Consider the following 23159-nt stretch of genomic DNA (forward strand, 5'->3'; position numbering starts at 1 on the left):
GGTCTACACAAGCGGTTCTGGAAAACTGCCCTGGGGCCAAGTTATTGGAAAAACAGGATGTATGGTCAGTGAATAGGCTAGCCTAACCATTTCCTGATTCCAAAGCCCTAACCAGAGCTAAATCTAGCCACATTAAGTTAGCCAATCAAGACCCTGTAACTATGCTTCTCGCTTCTGTAACTCCCGCTTCCTGCTTCCCACCCTATAAAAGGGTCTCCTCCCCTTCACTCGGCGCGCCAGTCATCCGATAGACTGTGTCGCCCGGGTACCCGTGTAATCAATAAAGCCTCTTGCGTTTGCAACCGGACTTTTGGTTTCGCTGGTTCTTGGGGAGGGTCTCCCTGACGAAGGACACTCCGTGAGGAGGGTCTTTCATTTGGGGGCTCGTCCGGGATAGAGACCCCCGCCCAGGGACCACCGACCCAAAATCGGGAGGTAAGTTCTCTGCTGCTGGCATTGTGGGTATTGTGTGTCTTGTTTGTCTCCTGATTGTCCTCCATCTCTGTGCTACTCTGAGACTCAATTGGGTCATTAGTATCTGGTGGAGGCTAGAAGGAGTTGACGAACTCGGACTTCTCCTCCACACCCCTGGGAGACGTCCCATGGGGGTATCCGGGGTCCTTAGGACCCATCTGAGAGGACGATCCGACTCGGCTTGGTTGGGGCTTCGCCCCTGGTCAACGGATACGCTCCTCGTCTGGGAGACGGGGAAACCAGAACCCCAACGCAGTCTCCAATTGGTTTACTTTCATTTTGGTGCCGGCACCGCGCAGCGCGATCTATCTCTTTTGGTTTGTTGTTAATCTTTCTTGTCACTCTGTGTACACTCCCTTTCTCTGCAGACATGGGCCAGACAGTTACCACCCCGCTGACCTTAACCCTTAAACATTTCAGGGAAGTCCGGACCATCGCACACAACCAATCTGTGGAGGTCCGTAAGGACCGATGGCAAACGTTCTGTGCCTCCGAATGGCCAACCTTCAATGTTAACTGGCCACCGGAGGGCTCTTTTAACCTGACTCTCATTTTACAGGTTAAGGCAAAGGTGATGGACCCAGGCCCTCATGGCCACCCTGACCAAGTCCCATACATCATTACTTGGGAGACTCTGGTCCGCGACCCACCCCCTTGGGTTAAGCCTTTCCTTTCCTCGCCACCTAACCACTCCCTCCACCTTACCAGGGCCCTCAGCCCCCGGCGGGTGCTGCACCTCCCGCCGCTCCGGAGGCACCTCCCCAATCCCAAGCAGCAGCTTCCTCCCCTGTGGCGGGCCGCTTGCGGGAACCGCCGGGAACAAACCCCGGACGCCACCTCCCAGGCTTTTCCCTTGCGAGCAGGCAATGGAGGACAAATTCAATATTGGCCTTTCTCTGCCTCAGACCTCTACAACTGGAAAAATAATAACCCTCCTTTTTCTAAGGATCCCACTAGACTTACTTCCTTGATCGAGTCTATTTTAGTGACTCACCAGCCTACCTGGGACGACTGCCAGCAACTCCTGCAGACGCTCCTGACCACCGAGAAATACCAGCGAGTCATTCAAGAGGCACGGAAAAATGTCCCAGGAGAGAACGGGCGGCCAACCCAGCTGCTCAACGAGATTAATAGCGCTTTTCCCTTAAAACGCCCTAAATGGGACTTCAATACGCAGGAGAATACTGGCTGAGACTCACGGGACCCGCCCTGATCTAACCGACCAGCCCCTCCGGAATGCTGACTGCACCTGGTTTACGGACGGCAGCAGTTTCCTGGAAAATGGAGAACGGCGAGCAGGAGCCGCCGTAACAACCACCAAGGATGTAATTTGGTCCAGCCCTCTCCCCCCGGGGACATCAGCCCAGCGTGCCGAGCTGATAGCTCTGACCAAAGCACTGTAGCTGGCCAGCGGTAAACGCCTCAACGTATACACCGACAGCAGGTATGCCTTTGCCACAGCCCATATCCATGAAAAAATTTACCGGAGGAGGGGCCTACTGACCTCGGAGGGCAAAGAAATTAAAAATAAGACTGAGATACTGGCCCTGCTAAAAGCCCTACACTTGCCCCGTGAACTCAGCATCATACACTGCCCCGGGCACCAGAAAGGAACTTCCCTGGAGGCAGAGGGAAACAGGATGGCCGATAAAGCCGCTCGCTTGGCAGCACTCTCCGGGAAAAGGGCTCTGCTTAGAAAAAGTGCCCCACTCCCATCAGGCCCTATGCAACAAAACCCTCACGATCTATCCCGGCAAATATTGGCTCACCGGGCCTACTGGGACTCAATGGGCCTGCAACTCGGGACTAACCCCCTGTGTGTCAGCCACAGTGCTTACCCAAACCAGTGACTTCTGTGTTCTGGTCGAAGTCTGGCCCAGGGTTACCTACCATCACCCTAGTTATATATACTCTCATTATAAAGGAATGACCAGACATCCCAGAGAACCTGTCTCCCTCACCCTAGCCTTGTTGTTAGGCGGTCTCACCGTGGGAGGAATAGCTGCAGGAATAGGAACAGGAGCCACCGCCCTAGCTGAAACATACCAGTTCAGACAGCTCCAGCAGGCCATGCACACCGATCTTGTGACATTAGAAGAATCTATATCGGCCCTAGAAAAATCATTAACCTCACTCTCTGAGGTGGTCCTCCAGAACAGGAGAGGACTGGACATTCTGTTCCTTCAAGAAGGTGGACTCTGTGCAGCTCTGAAAGAGGAATGTTGTTTCTATGCGGATCATACTGGGCTAGTCAGAGATAGTATGAGCAAATTAAGAAAAAGACTAAAGCAGAGACAGCGTCTCTTTGAGTCAGGCCAGTCATGGTACGAGAGATGGTTTAATGGGTCCCCCTGGTTTACCACCCTAATCTCCTCCCTGCTGGGACCAATCATTATTATACTCTTGATTCTCCTATTTGGACCCTGCATCCTCAACAGATTGGTCCAATTCATGAAAGATAGGTTATCCATAATCCAAGCGATGGTCCTCACCCAGCAATACCATCGCCTGAAGCAGGAAATGGAAACTGAAATAGAATGAAAGATTCCATTCTAGTTCATAGAAAAAGAGGGGAATGAAAGACCCCACTTCTAAATGTTGTTTAGTCAAGGCTTGCTATTTTGTAAATGATTCTATTTTGTAAGGCTTGTACAATGGTTAAGGGAGGTCACCTGAAAGGCTCAGTCAGACTGGAAAAATACCACCATGTCACAAGGCTCGCAGACGTCACAAGGTTCATGGTCACCCACCATTTCACAAGGTCTACACAAGCGGTTCTGGAAAACTGCCCTGGGGCCAAGTTATTGGAAAAACAGGATGTATGGTCAGTGAATAGGCTAGCCTAACCATTTCCTGATTCCAAAGCCCTAACCAGAGCTAAATCTAGCCACATTAAGTTAGCCAATCAAGACCCTGTAACTATGCTTCTCGCTTCTGTAACTCCCGCTTCCTGCTTCCCACCCTATAAAAGGGTCTCCTCCCCTTCACTCGGCGCGCCAGTCATCCGATAGACTGTGTCGCCCGGGTACCCGTGTAATCAATAAAGCCTCTTGCGTTTGCAACCGGACTTTTGGTTTCGCTGGTTCTTGGGGAGGGTCTCCCTGACGAAGGACACTCCGTGAGGAGGGTCTTTCACCAATATGGCAAAAAAAAAAAAAAAGTTTAATTATTTACTGGTGACAAAAAGGTTCTTAGTAAACTTGAATTGTTAATGATTGCTTGTCCTCAGTAGTTTGTAAATTATCTATATTACCAGTATTATCAGTATGCCTGGCTAGCAATCAAGTAAGACACTAACACTTATTATATTTTAAAATAGCCTTAGTTAACCTGGGGTAGGGCAGATATCAATCCCTTAAACTACTACTTCCCATAGTGGGGCAGGTATGAGATCCCAGTCCCAATCCCATGCCATCTGCTTCTGATAATGTCTATCAAACTACCTCCCATGCATAATCTCAAATACTTGCTCTAATGTTCTTCATCTTGGCCGAATCTCCAGCCACGCCTGCCAAGTGTTTCTCTTCCATCTAACCCATGGTGGCCTTCCTCTCTTCTCGGGACCCTCGGGCCTCTCTCTTTCCTCCTCATGGCGGTCTTTCCTCTTCTTCCCAGGATTCCCTTTTCCCTCCCTCCTCCCCTCCCTCCCTCCCCCCCAACCTTAGCCACACCTATCTCCTTTGCCCTGCCCAGGTGGGATGGCATTTTATTAATGAAAAGGTGGATCACTGAGACAGCAAGCAGTAATTAGCATGAAAATACATCACACCATGCTACAACTCTCCTCCTTTCCCTCCAGTCTATGGTCAGATTGTAATCCCCGATATAGGAGTTTTTCTTAGCTTCTGCCTATAATTTAGACTACTTTGTGCTGCTCCCACAGATTATCCAAGGCTGTATTGTGGGAAGGACTGTAGGGTTTGTCACAGGTAAAAGCAGTCTTGGTTGGCTTTACCCTTGGACACACCATGGATACTCCCTGAGGTTAACCTTGAGATAGACTGGGTGGAGCCATCCTGAGCCTGGAATTCAGGAAGCAGGCGGGGGACTCCACCCGGGTTATTGTGTTTCTAATTGACTCCTGATTGGGGGGGTGGGGAGGAGACCGGCCATTGCAGTGAGAGACATAGGCAGAGAGGACCAGAGGAGACAGAAGGTTCAGACCCAGCTCCAGCACACTTGGATTGGGAGAAGGACCAGCTCGCAGGCCAGAGACACCTAGGGACCCATCCCGTGGAACAGATACCAGAAGTTTCCCTTTAAACTTTTAAACTTTTTCCCACTGTTGTGTAAGCTAGTTGGGTTGTATAATAAAGTTTAATTGTTAAAAAACAGAGCCAACACTGTATCTCAGACTTAAAAAAAAAAAAAAAAAAAGGACTTATTTCTTAGAGCTCCAGATCTCTGAAAGCTAAGGTTCAGGCACAGTTTTACTATGTCACCTCATAGGAGGGAATGTCCATGAATGGGATGGACACACACACACACACACACACACACACACACACACACAGTGCATATACATGCAAATGAAGGACCCCCGAAGGGAGACTCTCACTCAAGCCTCGGGATGGTACGTACCCAAAGACACACAAACAACCGTCTTGCTGTAAACACATGAGGCAGTTTATTGGCGGACCTTCTAGTGCCCGCCCAGGGTCCATCACCCATGGCCCCGGAAGCCGGGGGCGGGGCTGAGGGCGGGGCTGCCGGCTGGGGAGCAGGGGCATGGGCCATTCAAGGGGTTCTGCTATGTCAGGATATATTTTAGGGACGGGCTCTGGTGGTGCACTGGGCTCACTTCCTCCACTCTGCCGTGGTTTCGACTTCTCCTCTGGGGCGCCTTCTCGCACCGCCAAGACTTAGGAGCTTGGTGGGCGAGGTGGGATGAAGGGCTTGACCCACGGGGGTGGGTAACGGGCCAAATCTTCCCACAGTGATGTAAGGCTGTTGGTCTGGATGTGACCCTGATCCTTTTCTGAAAATTAATTGCTCTGACAGCTCTAATAGCAGGTAAATCAAAAGTCCCCTCAGGTGGCCAACCCCCATGGAAAGTCGGCCATTCTGAGGTGCAAAAGGTCTGCCAGGGTCCTTTCTTAACTTTTATGGATAGATTATGTCCTCTTGCCCTAACATCCATCCAATGGTCCAAAGTCAAAGATAAAGGGGTCGTCACAGTCTGTCCCATTTCAAAAAACAAGAAGCACAAAAACAATATAAGCACACAAGACACTATCACATCCAAGCACACTTGTCCGCATCTGGACTTGTACAACCAACCAAACGCAACTTCTGATGGGGTAGGCTTCTGCACCTTCCCCTCAAGAAGGAACATTCCGTCTCCTTCGTCCAGAAAAGAGGCAGTCAGGCTGTCCTGACTCCCCTTCACCCTTAGGGCGTCCCCAGGGTTGCAGCCTGCGGCCCTAGCACATCTGCCTCCGCAGCTGCTGGGTCCTTATGGCCCACAGCTGCAGCTGCCAGAAACTGAAACCAAGACACGAAAATAGCAGCACCGCACTCAGACACACAAAACTTAAACAGACCTACCTCCAAGGGGCAGTTGGGGGTCTTGAGTGGTCGCGCAAATCCCGGACGAGCCCCCAAAATTAAAGACCCCCCCCCCAAGGGAAACCCTCACTCAAGACACACAAACGACCTTCTTGCTGTAAACACATGAGGCAGTTTATTGGCAGAGCTCCGGGTTGACCCATATCTCATGCAGGAGACAGAGGGGTTGACCCAGAAGCCCAGGGGCTTGGGGTTTATATGGGCAAAGTTTGGGGGGAGAGGGAAGTTTAGGCGCGGCCACATGTGATTGGTTGTTTCGAACATCAGCAAATTGTGTAAGCAGATCTGGGGTAAGGTCAGACTTAATCTCATGGGAACAGTCCTTGGTTCCTGTTTCTCTCGGAACCCGAGGGCAGATGTTTGTCTGAGCTAACGAAATGGCTGGTTAAACTCAAACCAGGAACATTGTGTGCGGGCCTCAAGGGGGAATTAGGCAAACACCACAAGATCAGATGAGGGGTCTTGGCTCATTATTCAGTCGATCATGTCCGGTACCTGTTTCTCTCAGGAATTTGTCCTTGTGTACCCTCCCTATCTTTTATGGCCAGCCGGTCCCTGGAGCACTCAATAGGCCTTTGTCTCCTAGCTCCGCATTCTTTGTGACTTATCATCTGGGGCCTTGGGCTAGCATACCTGCTGACCTGCACTCTTAATGAGTCAGAGAGCCTCGAGCTCTGCTGTTCTGGTTGTTTTAATGCTAAATAAAAAATTTCCCTTTCAACAAACATTCATTAACATAAGTAAATCAAAAGGAAATCTTGAAAAATCAGGGAGAATTCAGGACCCCTGCTCCCATGGTAACTGTCTTGGCTTCCAGGTGAGACAGTCAATGCTTTTGACCTTTTGGCGGTCAATGCTCTGAGCATTGCCTTGTAAATCTTAGTGCTGACCTAATTTGCTTTCTCTTGCTGTGACAAACGCTGCCTCCACACAGCACCTTGGCTTTTCCATGTCACAATCCGTGCCTGAGGGATGTCGGGTTAGGAAACTGGTTGCAGAGGTTCCAGAGGAGGCCAAAAAGGGGTGTCTCTTACTTGCCAACCCCCCATATCTTGCTTAGCCTACATTCTGATAGGACCCAGGACTGCTGCCCAGAGGTAGCGCCAACCACAGTGAGCTGGGTCATCCCACATTAAATTTTAAATCAAGAAAATGTCCTCACAGATTTGCATACAAGTTGATCTGACAGAAGCATTCTCTATTGCGGTTTCCTTTCCCCACACGACCCTAGTTTGTGTCAAGTTGTCAAACTCACTAGTACAAGTACACATGCAAGCCATGACAAGCAGACTGCAAGGGTCTTACACTTTGTTTCTTAATCCCTATTGCAACTCAGGAATGTAGTGGAGATAAACATGTTCTGTTTTGATCCCAAATGTGGGATAGGTATTGGATATGAACATGTTCTTGTTTTGATCTCAAGTGTGGCATAGGAAGCCAACTTGTGGGATGGCAGGTGATGTTTATCCACTAGAAGAAGAATCACTCCATGGGGGGCTTAGTTTTGGTTTTGCTAGCTGAAAAATATCCTAGTACAGACTCTGTATATATACATATACATATGTATATGCATATATGGTCATATATATGTATGAATGCACATATATATGTACACATACATGTACACATTTGGTAAAAGGCACATGCCTTTAATCCCAACTCTAAGAAAGCAGCGGGTTGGGAACTTGGAATTCCAGGCTAGCCAGGTCTGCAGAGGAGTTCCAGGACAGCCAGGGCTACAAGGAGAAATTCTGCAGGAATTCAAAACAACAACAAGAACAACAACAACAAAGTATTCATACATGTCTTTCATGGCATTTAAGAAAAGAACAAACCGATAAGCAACACAGGAGTGCGAGCTCCCAAACAGCTATTTCCACTGAAAGCACTCTACTAGCTAAAACAGCTTGAAATCTATAAACCACTTTAGCATTCTGGGGAGTGCAGTCCCTGGAAGAGTTCCAGAGGTAGGCGATTCCGTTGAGGCATTCTGGGAAATGTAGTTCCTCGCCAGCGGTAGCTGAGGTCACTTCTGCTCCCGTGAAGTGAGGCTGCCTGGCACTGCTTCCGGTGCCATGAGAACCTGGAGCTTCCCACAGCCCTTGGTGTGCGCTCGTGCTCCCATTGTCTCCCCTCGGGGACGGAGTCTGCAGCCCGGGGAGAAGCGGGGCGGCGGGGGCGGCGGCCGGGTCCTCTCTGCTGGGCTCTGCCTGAGGCGGCGCTGCCCGGGATTCCTGGATCATCTCAGCTGCTTGTGGAGCCCCCGGGAGAGTCTGGCTTCCCACGGAGCCTGGGGAGGAGCTGTGGGGACGGAGGCCGGTGCCCTGAAGCCTTAAGTGGTGTGCAGCGCTGGTTTATATGTGATGTATTTATTTACTTAGAGAAGGGGCGTGGCCAGGCTTGTATAAGGAGGAAGGAGAAGACAACTTGTGGGATTTCAGTCTCTCCTTCCAATAGCGTGGTGTCCATAGACTCAAACTCAGGTTGTCGGACTCAGTGGCAGTCACCATTATCAACTGAGTCCTATCGCAGGGCCAAACTCCTCTTTCCTTAAGAGAGGATTTAGGTTTTTATTAATCGTTATCTTCATTCTCATGGGAAAAGTGACTTTGTGGGAGGAGGCTATTGTAGATGAGCAATGTTTACTATTTCAACCTTTTTAGAGCAAAGGGGGTGGAAATTCACACCTATGTACGGAAACAATTGTATTAAGATAGCTGCCACAGTTAACAGACCCTTCTGAGAGTGGTGGTCAGCCACGACACAGCATTCCTAAGTGAGTTCCAGGCATCTTAAAGTTTGTTTTTCTGTGAATCCCATCGGCACAGGCAGCATTGTGAAGGTAACAGCCCCTTGTACCCCTGAAGCTGCAGGAAATAGAGAATACGGGCTTTCCTAACCCTCTGCTGTGAGTGAGCTGAGGCAAGGACGGCTTGGTAACCTGCAGGCTGACACTCCCGGTTAACAGGAAGTGGGTAGAAAAGCCAGGTCTGTGCGCACAGACTTGGAATGCCAGCGCTTGGGGCTGATGGGAAGGCTGAGGCAGCCATGTGGACTGACTGTCCTAGCGATGCTCTCATGAAGCCCTTCCTCCCCCAGCTTGCTTCCCAGAGCCCTGCCTTGTGTCAAAGAGAAGAAGAGAGCAATGACCACGTCACAGGTAAGTCGGTGGCTTCCCCTCCTCCCCCCCCCATGGGGATCCAGCACCCTTTTCAGGCCCCCACAGCACCTATACACACATGTGCATACAGATACAGGACATACACAAACATTTTTTAAAAAACCGTAGCCTCACTTATATTTTAAAACTGACATCATTTTTCATAATTTGCCAAATTTCATCTTATAAACGAGTGTAAGTTCTTCATACTCAAATGGTTTGTTATTTTTTTTATCTTAATATTGTATATTATCATTATTGTGTGAGGGGGTTGGTTATGAGCATGCCAAGACACGCATGTAGACGTCAGAGGTCAGCTTTTGGAAGTGGGTTTTTTTTTTTTTTCCTTTCACTGTGCTGGAACAGGGTCTCCTGTTTCTAGGATTCTGTGGAGACAGGCAGATCCCTGGTGCTCCTTGTCAGTCATCCTAGCCTACTGTGGGCGATAGCAAATGAAGAAAGGACAGACACATGTACACACAAGCTGGGATCAAATGAGCTGTGTGCTCCGGTGTTGAAATACCAGGAGCCTGGAAACTCTGCACCCCGAGCACCCAGGAGGCATGAGTCAGTAAATTCAACCTGAATATTGATGCAAAGGTTGTATTTGACGTGGTGGTCAGCCAAGCTCTCCAGCTGTCCAGTATTGTCAGTTCCAAGGAGTAAATGCTTGTTTTGCTAATAACAGTGGTGATTTCTCTAGTTATCTTATATATGGTAAATATCCCTGATTCTCTGTATTCTGGCCTAAACTGGACACTTTTTAAAAAAAAAATCTTGGGTACCACATTGAAAGCAGTGCTAAGAGGAAAGTTCATAGCACTGAATGCCTTCATAAAGAGATGGGAAACATCTCATATAGGCAACTTAACAACATGTCTAGAAGCCCTAGGCGAAAAAACGAAGCAGAAACACCCAAGAGGAGTAGACAGCTAGAAATAGTCAAGGTCCAGGCTGAAATCAATACATTAAAAACAAAGAGAACAATTCAAAGAACCAACTAAACCAAGAGCTGGTTCTTTGAGAAAATCAACAAGATAGACAAACCGTTAGCCAAACTAACTAAAAGGCAGAGCGACACGATCCAAATCAATAAAATCAGAAATGAAAAGGGAGACATAACAACAGACGCCGAAGAAATACAGAGAATCGTTAGGTCTTACTTCAAAATCCTATACGGCACAAGCGTTGAAAATCTAAAGGAAATGGACAGTTTTCTTGATGAATTCCACTAGCCAAAGTTGAATGAAGATCAGATTAACAAATTAAATAGTCTTATTTCTCCTACAGAAATAGAAATAGTCATCAAAAGTCTCACTCCACCGGAAAAAAAAAAAAATCCCAGGACCAGATGGTTTGGCACAGAATTCTACCTGACCTTCAAAGATGAGCTAGTACTTATACTCTTCAAACTACTTCACAAAATAGAAATGGATGGAACATTGTCAAACTCATTTTATGAGGCCACAGTCACCTTGATACCTAAACCTCACAAAGACCAAACAAAGAAAGAGAATTTCAGACCAATTTCTCTTATGAACACTGATGCAAAAACATTCAATAAAAGACTCCCAAACCGAATCCAAGAACACATCGAAGATATCATTCATGATGACCAAATAGGCCTCATCCCAAGCATGCAGGGATGGTTCAATGTATGGAAGTCTGTCAATGTAATCCACAATATAAACAAACTGAAAGAAAAATAAAAACCACATCATCATCTCCTTAGATGCCGAAAAAGCATTTGACAAAATCTAATACCCATTCGTGTTTGTTTAAAGTCCTGGAGAGATCAGGAATACAAGGCACATACCTAAACATAATAAAGGCAATATACAGCAAGCCAATAGCCAACACCAAATTAACTAGAGAGAAACCCAAAGAAATTCTACTAACTTCAGGGACTAGACAAGGCTGCCTACTCTCTCCAAATCTCTTCAATATAGTATTTCAAGTCCTAGCCAGAGCAATAGGACAACAAAAGGAGATAAAGCGGATCCACATCAGAAAGGAGGAAGTCAAATTATTCCTATTCACAGATGATATGATAGTGTACATAAGTGGCCCCCAAAATTCTATGTGAAAACCTCTACAGCTCATAAACAACTTCAGCAAATAGGCTGAATACAAAATCAACTCAAAAAAGGTCAGTAGTCCTCTTGTACACAAATGGCAATCAGGCTGAGAAAGAAATTAGGGAAACTACACCCTTCATGATAGCCACAAAAAACATAAAGTATCTAGGTATAACTCTAACCAAGCAGGTGAAAGGCTTTATGAAAAAAACTTCAAATCTCTGAAGAAGGAGATTGAAGATGACATATGAAGATGGAAAGATCTTACTTGTTCATGGGTTGGGAGAATTAACATAGTAAAAACGGCCATCTTACCAAAAGCAATTTACACATTCAATGTAATCCTTATCAAAATACCTACACAATTTTTAAAAGACATTGAAAGATCAAGTCTCAACTTCATATGGAAAAACAAACAACAACAGCAACAACAACAAAACCAGACTAGCTAAAACAATCCTGTACAATAAAAAAAATCCTCTGGAGGAATCTCCATCCCTGATCTCAAGCTGTATTATAGAGCAACAGTAATTAATACAACATGCTACTGGCATGGCAATAGGCTTGTTGATCAATGAAATTGAAGACCCAGAAATAAATCCACACATCTATGGACACTTGATTTTTGATGAAGAAGCCAAATCTATACAATGGAAAAAGAATAGCATCTTCAACAAATGGTGCTGGTCTAACTGGATGTCTACATGTAGAGAAATCCATATTTGTCGCCATGCACAAAACTCAAGTTCAAGTGGATTAAAGACCTCAACATAAAACCAGATACACTAAATCTTTTAGAAGAAAAAGTGGGGAAGAGCCTTGAATTCATTGGCACATGAGACAACTTCCTGAACAGAACAGCAGCCCTGGCATTAAGGTCAACAATTAATAAGTGAGACCTCATGAAACTGAAAAACTTCTGTAAGGCAAAGGACACTGTCAGCAGAACAAAGTGACAGCCTGTAGCCTGGGAAAAGATCTTCACCAACCCTACATCTGACAAAGGGCTAATATCCAAAATATATAAAGAACTCAAGAAATTAAACAGCACCAAACCAAATAACCCAGTTAAGAAATGGGTTCAGAGCCAAACAGAATTCTCAACAGAGGACTATTGAATGGCTGAGAAACACTTGAAGAAATGCTCAGTGTCCTTAGTCATCTGAGAAGTGCAAATCAAAATTACTCTGTGATTCCATCTTACACCCATCAAAATGGCTAAGATCAAAAACTCAAGTGACAGCACATTCTGGGAGTGCAAACTTGTACAACCACTTTGGTAATCAACCTGGTGCTTTCTCAGAAATTGGTAATAGGGCTACCTCAAGACCCAGCTATATCACTCATTGGAATATACCCAAAAGATGCTCCACCATACAACAAGGACACTTGCTCAACTTTGTTCATAGCAGCCTTATTTGTAATAGCCAGAATCTGGAAACAACCTAGATGTCCCTCATTCGAAGAATGGATAAAGAAGCTGTCGTACATCTACATTATAGAATACTATTCAGCTGTTAAAAACAAGAAAATCTTGAAATTTGCAGGCAAATGGGTGGACCTAGAAATGATCATCCTGAGTGAGTTAACCCAGACCCAGAAAGGCACACATAGTATATATTCCCTTATAATTGGATACTAGCCCAACATGGATGTCCTCTGAGAGTCTTCACTCAGTGGGGGTTTGGGACAGATGCTCGGACTCCAGGTGGAAGTGGTATCAAAGAATGGGGAGCTAGAAGGACCCCGAAGGTCCAGGAACCCTACAAGACCATCAGGGCTGCCAGATCTGGACCCAGGAGGGTCTGCACAAACTGCTGTACCAAACAAGGACAATGCATGCAGTAAACCTAATACCCCCTATTCAGGTCTAGCTAGTGGATAGCACATTCTCCATGGTTGTGGGGAGAGCAGGGACTGCCTCTGACATGAACTCTGGTGCCCCCGATTTGACAACTTCCCCTTGTTGGGGAGGCCTGGTTGCACTGAGAGGAAGGGGAAGCAGGCTATCCAGATGAGACCTGATAGGCTGTGGTCATATGGTGGGGGAGGAGGTCCCTTTCTGTCACAGGCCTAGGGGAGGGGAAGAGGATGAAGGAGGGAGGGAAGGAGGGGAGAATGGCAAAATAAAAGTAAAGGGATAACAATTGGGGTATAATCTGAATAAATTATTGAAAAAAAAATAAAAAATGGTCAAAAAATCCAATCCTTGAAGAAAAGGAAAAAATCTTGGGTACTTTGGTAAGTGATTAAAAATAGCAGTTTTTCTGAAGCTTTCACTTAATTAAATTTATATTTTACATTCATGGTGTGTATAGAGACGGTGCATACTAAAATATATGAATGTCAGGCATCCTTTATGGAACACTGTGTGGTTATGAATGACATAACAGACACAGTGATGATAGTGTTGTTGGAAATATATTGACCACTTAGTACATATATCATACAGGGTCTCATTTAACGCATTCAGGGTCATTGTGATGTAGGTAATGTTATACAGTTGAGGAAACTGAGGCGCTGAGATGTTGCCCAAGCTCATCAGGCCAGAACCTATAAGTGTGAAACAAGGTTCTTACAGTTTCCAGGGCCTGTGCTGGCACCCATAACCCTGAGCCCAATGCTGTTGGCTGAGGTGTGTTCCTGAGAACAAGCAATGAGCTGCATGTCTGTTCTAGAAGGTTCTCAAAGGCCTGTGTCTTAGTCAGGGTTTTATTTTTCTTTTCTCTCTCTCCTCCCCACCACCATATCCCCTGCTGGTCCTGGAACTCATGCTGTAGCCCTGTCTTGCCTGGACTTAGAGGTCTCCCTCCTCTGCCTTCTGAGTGCTGGGATTAAAGCCTTGCGCCACCATGGCCTCCCTAGTTAGGGTTTCTATCGATGCAACAAAACACCTTGACCAAAACACAAGCTGGGGAGGAAAGAGTTTATTTGGCATACACTTCCATATTGCTGTGCATCACTGAAGGAAGTCAGGACAGGAACAGAGACAGACAGGAACCTGGAGGCAGGAACTGATGCAGTGTGAGTGGACGGGTGCTGCTTAGTGGCTTGCTGACCACGTCTTGCTCATTTGTTTTCTTATAGAATCCAGAACAACCACCTACAATGGTGGTGCCCTGCCCTGTCAATCACTAATTTATAAATGCCTTACAGATGGATCGAATGGAGGCATTTCTTCATTTTGGAGGTTTTCCAGACAACTTTTTTCCCCATGTAGCCCTGGTTGTCCTAGAACTCTCTCATTAGGCCTAGCTGTCTTGGAACCCACAGAGGTTCACTTGCCTGTGCCTCCCATGTACAAAGGCAAGCGCCACCATCTCCCAACGTAGGAGACATTTTCTTAATTGACGTTCCCTCCTTGTAGATAACTCTAGTTGGTGCCAAGTTGACACAAAGTCAGCCAGTACAGCCTGGTATAGCGACAGGATTAAGGATATTATGAGTGATTCAGACTTGAGTGCCCTCCACCTGATTCTCATAACAAGCTTTTCACAAATTGAGGGACTTTTTGATTTGTCAATATTTGCATAGACTTTACTAATTAAGTATTCTGAAATCTGAAATCCAAAATGTCCCACAGTGCAAAGCACTTTGAATGATGTGAACACTCATGAAATGGGTTTTAGAACGTTTTAGAGTTGGGGATGAAGGCGCACCAGAGGTACACTCCGAGGAGGTGTCGGGCACTGCCACCCTTTTCTGGTACAAAGTCAGCAGGTTGCTCCTTTCTTTGATTGTCTCTCTAACTCTGAACTCTGTGACTTCCCATTTAACAGCTATGGACCTAGTGGCCCAGTTGCAGAAAAGTTAAGGAATTCCTTACAACAGTCTTTTCTTTTCTTTTCTTTTTCCTGCCCTACCCGCTCTGTAGCCATGGGATTAGGTAAATATGTGTCCTGGCTGGTATAGTGTGTCAACTTGACACAAGATAGTCATCAGACAATAAAGACCCTCAGTTGAGACAACATCTCCAGGTCTAGCTGTAAGGCTTTTTCCTAACAACTGATCAGTGTGCGAGGGCCAGACCACTATGGGTGGTGTCATCCCAGGCCTGATGGTCCTGGGTTCTGTAAGACAGCAGGCTGAGCAAGCCAGGAGAAGGAAAACAGTGTTGTCTGCGTCATCTCCTGCCTCCAAGTTCAAGCCCTGTTCTGAGTTCTGTCCTGGTTTCCTTCAATAATGAACAGGAATATGGAAGTGTAAGCCCAAAGAAAACCTCTCCTCCCCAACTTGCCTTTTGGTCATGGTATATTGTTGCTGTAATAGAAACCCTATGTAACACCTTGTAAATGGCTGCACATGTCTTACTGACATTAGGTGTGAAACTGAGGTGGCACGTGTTTCCTGTCACAGGAGGCAGTAACTTTCAGTGATGTCGCTGTGGTCTTTAGTGAGGAGGAGCTGAGACTGCTGGACGCTGACCAGAGGAAGCTGTACCATGACGTGATGCTGGAGACCTTCAGGAACCTTCTGTCAGTGGGTGAGGATGGTGCCCTGTGCCCCTTGGCAATGGCAGAGCTTCACAGGCAGTGTCTTATATACACTCCACTGCTTTCCTTGTAGGTTTATTTACTTTGTGTTTTATGTGTATTTGAGTGTTTTGTCTGCATGTATCTATGCACCACATTCATTTGGGGTGCCCACAGAGGGGAGAAGAGAGCACAGAACTCCTGAAACTGGAGTAACAGATGTTTGTGAGGCAGCATGCAGGTGCTGCAAACCAAACCTGGGTCCTCTGGAGGAGCAGCCAGTGCTCTGAACCACTGATTCATCTCTTCAGCCTCCGCTCTATTTTTTTTCAGACTGCATTTTACAATATATATGCTGTGCTTTAAATAAAAACTTATGAACATTTCTTTGTGAGTGTGAGAATACATAAATATGATGTGTTTGTCTCTTTGGATGAGCACTACCTTGGACTTTGAGCCCCTTCCCCTGGTCCTTTGTGAGCCAGGTGATCTTAGATTAGAGAGCAGGTGCCTGAAGGAAACCCACTCGCTGCTGCCCTTGCGTGCTGATGTTTTCCCAGAGAAGCACTTCCCTAGTCAGCAGGCGTGTCGAAGGTCTGGCCATCTAAGCATTTTAGCTCTCTTGTAGTTTCCAAGTGAACTTGCCTGCTGAAGTTATTCCAATCTCCTCCTACATGTGTGTGATCTCCAACACAGTGACTTCCTCAAGCTGGACATTGGCGTCTGGGCTCTTGCTGCTAAGTGCAATCTCTGTACACCTGCTCTCTTTCCCTCAGCCTCTGAAGCTCCCTGCACCTTCCCTTTACACCCTCTCACCTTTGCTTCAAGTCAAGTGAACCAGCTCGGTCTTCATACAACCTGCAGACAGGGTATGACCAGGCAGGTCTTGTTTCCTCTGCTGCCTCCTGTCTCAGGGAGGAGTCACACCCATGTGTACCTCAGCTCACACCGTCCCTCGAGTGAAAATGCCCAGATGCTGAGAGGTGCTTCCTTCCCGTTATCCATTTACACAGCTACACAGGGGACGCTGGGAGGCAGGTACTCAGCAGAGGCTGAGTCCAATCTTGAGCCTTCACTCATGGGCTCACATCAGTCTTCCCACCGTGGTCAAATATGGCTTGGTTTTGGGTGCTCACTCTCTTTGTTGTAGTTCTTTGTTCCTCAAAGCTCTGGGACAGTCATCTTTGATGATGATGTCTAGTTCAACATTCCATAGAAAAATAGGGACTCAGACCTTCCATGTCCCCATCCTTCTTCATATCACCTTCTCTTCCTTATTCTTTCAGGAGGCCAGAGTCCAAACAAGATGGACACTCTTCATGCAACAGGATTAAGGTGCCTTTCTATGGCGTGGCTTCCAAGCTGGCCAATGGCTAGTGATGATGTCATCAAACTGGCAAGAACTCCAGAAACTTTAATGAACACTCAAGGAAAGGGTTCTCAATTACTGGAGCAAAGCCACTCTTCTTTCCATGTGGCTGGAGAAGAGCGTCCCAGGGCCTTCAAGGACAACTGCTGTCCTGAGAGTCTCAAAAGCCACCATTCCAGCATTACTGAAAATCAAGAATTTCTGTCTGGAAGAGCTCCGAGTTCTTGGGATAAAACACATCTTACTGTGAGACAGAACCTTCAGCAACACTGTGCACAGACTCTGGTGAAAAACAAGCCACAGTTGTTGGCTCCAGGAATTGGCATTCTGAGTTGCATTTCCCACCATGATAACAATAAACCTCATAAGGGAAACAAAGCCCACAGCAGCATTGACTGTGGTAAAGTTATCTTTCCCAAGTCACCCCAGCATCATGTTTACACTGAAAGGAAGGCCTCCCAGTGCAGCAAGGGCCAAGAAGCCTTTATTAAGAACCCCAGTCTGGAACTCCTTCCGCAGGTCCTATTAGGAAAGGAATCCCCTGTACCTGGTACACATGAGGACAAAGGGCATATCTCCAGTATCCCAAGTCATCAAAGTGCTCATCCAGGAAAAAAGCACTACTGGTGCCCTGTGTGTGGGAAAGGCTTTAACCAGAGCTCACACCTGTATGCTCACCTGCCTGTCCATACAGGTGAGAAGCCCTACAGGTGCGACAGCTGTGGGAAAGGCTTCAGCCGCAGCTCAGATCTCAGTGTCCACTGCCGAGTGCACTCTGGAGAGAAGCCTTACAAGTGTGAGGTGTGTGGGAAGGGCTTCACACAAAGGGCACACCTCCAGATCCATGACAGAACTCACACAGGAGAGAAGCCGTATACATGTGGAGACTGTGGCAAAAGTTTCACCTGTAGCTCGAGCCTTCGGACCCATGAGAGAGTCCACACTAAGGAGAAGCCATACGAGTGCAAAGAGTGTGGAAAGTGCTTCACCTCAAACTCCAACTTTCACAGCCATCAGTGGGTCCACACAGGAGAGAAGCCATATAAATGTGAGGAGTGTGGGAAGGGTTTCAGTTCAGGCTCAATGTTCCATAGGCACCAGCGGGTCCACACAGGAGAGAAGCCATTTCGCTGCAGTGTGTGTGGGAAGGGCTTCAGTCAGAGGTCGACTTTTCAAGCTCACCAGAGAGTTCACACTGGAGAGAAACCATACAGATGTGACATGTGTGGAAAGCGTTTCACCTGGAGCGTGAGCCTTCACAGTCACCAGAGCGTCCACACGGGAGAGAAACCCTATAAATGTGAGGAGTGTGGGAAAGGCTTCAGTCGTGCCTCAAGTCTGCAGGTTCATCAGAACATCCACACTGGCGAGAGGCCGTTCCAATGCAAAGTGTGCGAGAAACAGTTCAGGCAGGCCTCAAACCTCCAGGCCCACCTGAGGGTGCACACGGGGGAGAAGCCCTACAAGTGTGACACATGTGGGAAAGCCTTCAGCCAGAGGTCCTATGTCCAAGTCCATCAGATAAGTCACACCAGGGAGAAACCGTTCAAGTGTGAGAAGTGTGGGAAGGAGTTCAGCTGGAGCTCAGCACTTAGTGCTCACAGGAGGGTCCACACAAGACAGAAACCGTACACGTGTCAGCAGTGTGGGAAGGGCTTCAGTCACGCCTCATACTTTCACAGGCACCAGATGGTCCACACTGGGTAGAGGCTCATACATGTGGCATGTGCTGTGAGAGCTCCAGTAAGGGATCACATCTTGTTTACACTGCAGGGAATGTCTCTTTGTTCTGCTGATTGTTAAAAGCTCCCCCAAACCCAGAGGCTTTGGCCATCTTCTCAGGGGAACTGTATTTGAGTTATATTGCCCTCAACTCTTTTTTTTCTACTTGGCACATTATGCAAAGGGAAGGTAGTATCTTCGAATGGATCTTCTTAGCGTACAAATAAAATAATAACATTAAAGGCTTCTGACTTAATTATAAGAGGAAGAAATTTCAGTTTCCACGGGGGAAAAATACAACAGGAATCTTAGTAATTTTCTTATGGGTAATTAATGGATGTTTGTAAAGAGATTGTAGCAACTGTTTGGGGTAAATTAATCACAAATATCCTAAAAGCAAGCAATTTCAGTGTCTGTAAAAGAGTTCATGGGTTCTCTACCATATAGTAAAGAGAATGCCAATTCCTAAAGCTCTTGCATTTTATACTGATATAAATTAGTTGGGAGTGGCTGCTTATAAGTCAGAAAAAAAAAATAACTCAAAGCCCATACGTTTCAGTTCAAAAATCAGGGTTGTTTGCACCTTTGTACTGTTACTTGCTTTTTGTGAATGTCTTAATTATCTGCATCAGAATCATACAGCAAAATATCTGTGTAATGGTAAGTGAGAGATTGAGGAAATTGCCTTAGAACTATCTGTAACGGCTGTTGCACAAAGTATTGACATAAAGTTGAACTATTCAGCATTCCCCGCGGAAGTGCCTCCCAATGGTGTCTCTTTACTGGACCACTACTGTTCAGAGTAGGTACTGAGAAAACAAGCCTTTCCCTATCCTGCTCATACAAGGTTATTGTAAAATAAACAATCTTTTAAGTCAATTACTATTATAAGCCATGAGCTAGGAAACAAAGAAGGTAAGGGAATTCCAGGCTGTAAAGGGCCCAGTGTGACCCGGCCCGCAGGTCGGTCAGCAGGAGTACCTGCAGGGGGCAGTGGGAATGCATGGGACAAGAGGCACGAGAAATGAAGACAAGACGGGATCCCGATCAAGTCTCCGTTTATCGCGCGGCAGAGCAGCAGTACACACAGGCAGCAGAAGGAGGGGCGGGAGGCAGCGGGGAGCGAGGGAAGCAGATGCTCGGGTTCCGCAAAAACACTGGGCACATCCAAACAGGATATAGGGAAAGAACACCAGATGTGACCAGTGGAAAGGTACGCTCAGCACAAACTCTGAGAGTATGTGGCCTTTAAGCAGACTTGCGAAAGACAGCATGCCCGAGCGAGCAGGGCTCCCTACACCAGTGGTAGAATTACTCTATTCACTGCCCTTAAATCTGTTACCATCCTCCATTTCCCTGATTTGTTTTTTTTTTTTTTTACAACACAGGGGAATCCCATAGTTCGGTAGACCCTTCTGTATGTTGAGCCTCCTGCTGTTCTTGTACCCGTTGTTCAAATGCCTGCATTTTTTTGTCCTTTTCATAGGTTGTTTCTCTCACCACACAGGTCTGTTTGATAACCATTTTAGGAGCAAGGCTGTTGGTATGTCCGCAGTGGTCCCCTTTATAAATTTTGAAACTCAATACCTATATGTTCCATGTTTGGACACTGGGCACAGCTTGTCATTGCTCTTGATTACACATATCAATGCCTTCCCCAGGAGCATTTACCATTTCACCCCTGATTTTCTCATTGTCTGTCTCTCTGTGATTGCAGGAATATTAATTTGAGTAAAAGATCGCTTCCCCATAAATGCAGGGGTATGTTAACCATAAATGGTCTCAACTCCCCTGTTTGCCCCCCTGGTCTTACATATTTAATCCACAGTACACTTAGTCTTATTTGAGATAATTTACCGATTTCTTTTTTGTTTTAAAGATTTATTTATTTATTATGTATACAGTGTTCTGCCTGCACATATACCTGCAGGCCAAAAGATCTCATTATAGGTGGTTGTGAGCCACCATGTGATTGCGGGGAATTGAACTCAGGACCTTTGGAAGCACAGCCAGTGCTCTTAACCTCTGAGCCCAATTTACTGATTTCTATAAACTGTGTATAATCCTTCCGAAGTGGCCAATCTGGATTCCGATAGTTTTCGGAAGGGATCATGGCATCTGCTCCTGTATCCACCAAAGCTTCTCTTCAACACCCTTAATTTGAGTCCCTAATCATTAGCCATTGTTTACCAGAGCACGTATCTTCCAGTACTCCCAAATGCACCTGTTCTTTCTCCTGGAGTAGCTTTTCCCTTAATGTAAGGAAACTGTAACAGCTGAGCATTTCTATCCCCTGCATTAGTTTGTATCTGGTTTTTTTCTTTTATTTACATATGCCATGATTTTAATTTCTTCCTTATAATCCCCATCTATAATACCTGGGTGCAAAATAAAGCCTTGAAAGTTGATACACTTCTTTTCAAGGTTACTCCTACTGTCCCTGATGGTAAAAGACCATAAACACCAGTGGTTATTTTGTACCCTTTGGAGATAGTGTAAGAGATTTATCTGAGGCTAGACCCAAATCCCAGCCACACTGCCTTCAGTAGCATGCATTAAATCATCAATACCTAGTTTTCATCTTCCTGGGTGCTTGTTATCTCCTAGCTGACCAAAGAAAGATGGCACATATTGTTTGCTGAGGGTTTGCTAGCTAATAGGCCCCTCTTTTCCTTTCCTGATGGCGATCAGGACCAATGTTTTTCCTTCCCACAGCAGCTACAATACCCTGGAAGTCTTGACATACCATTACCATCACAGCCAGAATCTCCTTGTTCTACAAGTTCCATTTTCTCCAGAGTTAATGCACCTATTATTGTGAGGTATGGAGCCCTACAGTTTCTTTTTAAATGGCCAAAGGTACCACGATTAAAGCACCGAGTGTTTTGCTATCTGAGACCTCTAGCTTTGGCTTGTCCTACGACATTGGCTTGATGCTCTTGAGAGCCATTATTAGCTGTTCCTCTCATTTATTCATCTAGTGGGGCTCCTCATGCTTTTAATGACCTAATTACTCTCTTACATTCAGTATTTACCTTCTCTTATGCCGTGATCAGTGTCGATGCCTGTCTGGTCTCAGGGTCTGGTATAGCTCGCTCTAGAGCTGAACCCAATCTATGTAAGAATTCTGTGATGGCCTCTCCAGAGCTTTGGAATACATCAGCAAATGAGACGACTGTATAACCAGGCTCCCCAACCGTGCTCTAAAGGTTGCGACACGACATCGTTCAATTGCTGTATCTTCAGATCAGGCTTGTTCTAGTAAATCAGCATAATGCCTTTCCCAAGCAATTGAACTTTAACAACATTTAAACGTCTCGTTTTTATTTTCTCCACAGTGATAACCAGACGACCACTGGTACTTTTGAGCAGCTTCTAACACAGCTGACACCAATGTTTTCCCATCCTGGGGAATAAGACTATGTTCCATATCTCATTACCTAACTACTGTTTAATAAAAGAAGAATGCACACCATACCACACAATAGACTTTAAAATGCTTTAAGTCTAGCGCATCTACTGGATGCCTTGCCATCTCATCATGAGCCTCACCACCATCATTATCAGGAAGATGTTACACAAAGTCTGGGAACGCTGATGGTGTCTGCGTAGCCCTAGAGAACTCTGCTATTGGCACACCTGTCTCCAAAGCCTCTTTTAGCCTCTCCAGCTTCCGTTTCTAATGGAACCCTTTTGGCCTCTCTGGCTTCCTGTTATTCTCTGCCCCTTTCCACATGTAGGTGCTCTGAGCACATGGCACATGAAGCAGGGCAGGGCGACAAGAGCAGAGAACACTCCTTTTTAGTTACCACCAAATCCGAACACTTTTTTTCCCCCCTCCGTTTATCAGTGGTGCTATTTGCTTCCCAAGTGCTTCCATCTCTATCCATAAACTGTTTTGTTGTCCCGCCAACTCTGAAATCTTTTCCATAACTATAGAATTTAGCGACACATCTGGGTTTTTGTACCTCATCAGTCTTTATTTCAATATTTTTTAAAATGGCATACAGGAAGAAGGCAAAGCAGAAACAGAAAATTGCTTCCTGGTAAAAGATGGAAAAGAACCCTGCAGCAGAAGCTGCAATTTGCTGAAACAGCGTCTTTATACATTCAAAACCTGTAGTTTCCTCTCCAGCATTAGAAGTTACTCATTGTGCCCAAGCCGTGTCGGGGGCCACCTGCAGGTTTTGAACATTTTAAAATGTACTTTATTTGGGGTCCTGTTGGCTCTGTTTCTTAACAATTAAACTTTATTATACAACCCAACTAGCACACACAAGAAGGAAAAAAGGTTAAAGGGACAGAAGAGTGAACCT

At 46.2% G+C, this 23159-nt stretch overlaps 2 protein-coding genes across 14 annotated transcripts in view; one reads left to right on the top strand and one right to left on the bottom strand.

Moving 5' to 3' along the window:
- Positions 1–23159, bottom strand: part of LOC311591567 (uncharacterized protein) — a 180413-nt gene that overhangs the window by 127320 nt on the left and 29934 nt on the right. The window lies entirely within an intron of this gene.
- Positions 1–23159, top strand: part of LOC311591569 (uncharacterized protein) — a 234599-nt gene that overhangs the window by 92198 nt on the left and 119242 nt on the right. For 2 of the 12 annotated variants that reach the window (XM_084771310.1, XM_084771345.1), the window contains exons 1-2: positions 8114–8381; positions 9142–9202. The exons of 7 other annotated variants lie outside the window; for them this stretch is intronic. In XM_084771310.1, coding sequence (XP_084627436.1) covers positions 9188–9202 — 15 coding nt within the window. In that variant the 5' untranslated portion in view covers positions 8114–8381; positions 9142–9187. Of the gene's footprint in view, positions 1–8113; positions 8382–9141; positions 9203–23159 lie in introns of those variants that run through there. 3 more of the 12 variants (XM_084771336.1, XM_084771321.1, XM_084771314.1) reach the window with 2 other exon arrangements.

The sequence above is a fragment of the Acomys minous genome, assembly GCF_964271855.1.
Source record: "Acomys minous genome assembly, chromosome: 20".
NCBI classification, from domain to species: Eukaryota; Metazoa; Chordata; class Mammalia; order Rodentia; family Muridae; genus Acomys; species Acomys minous.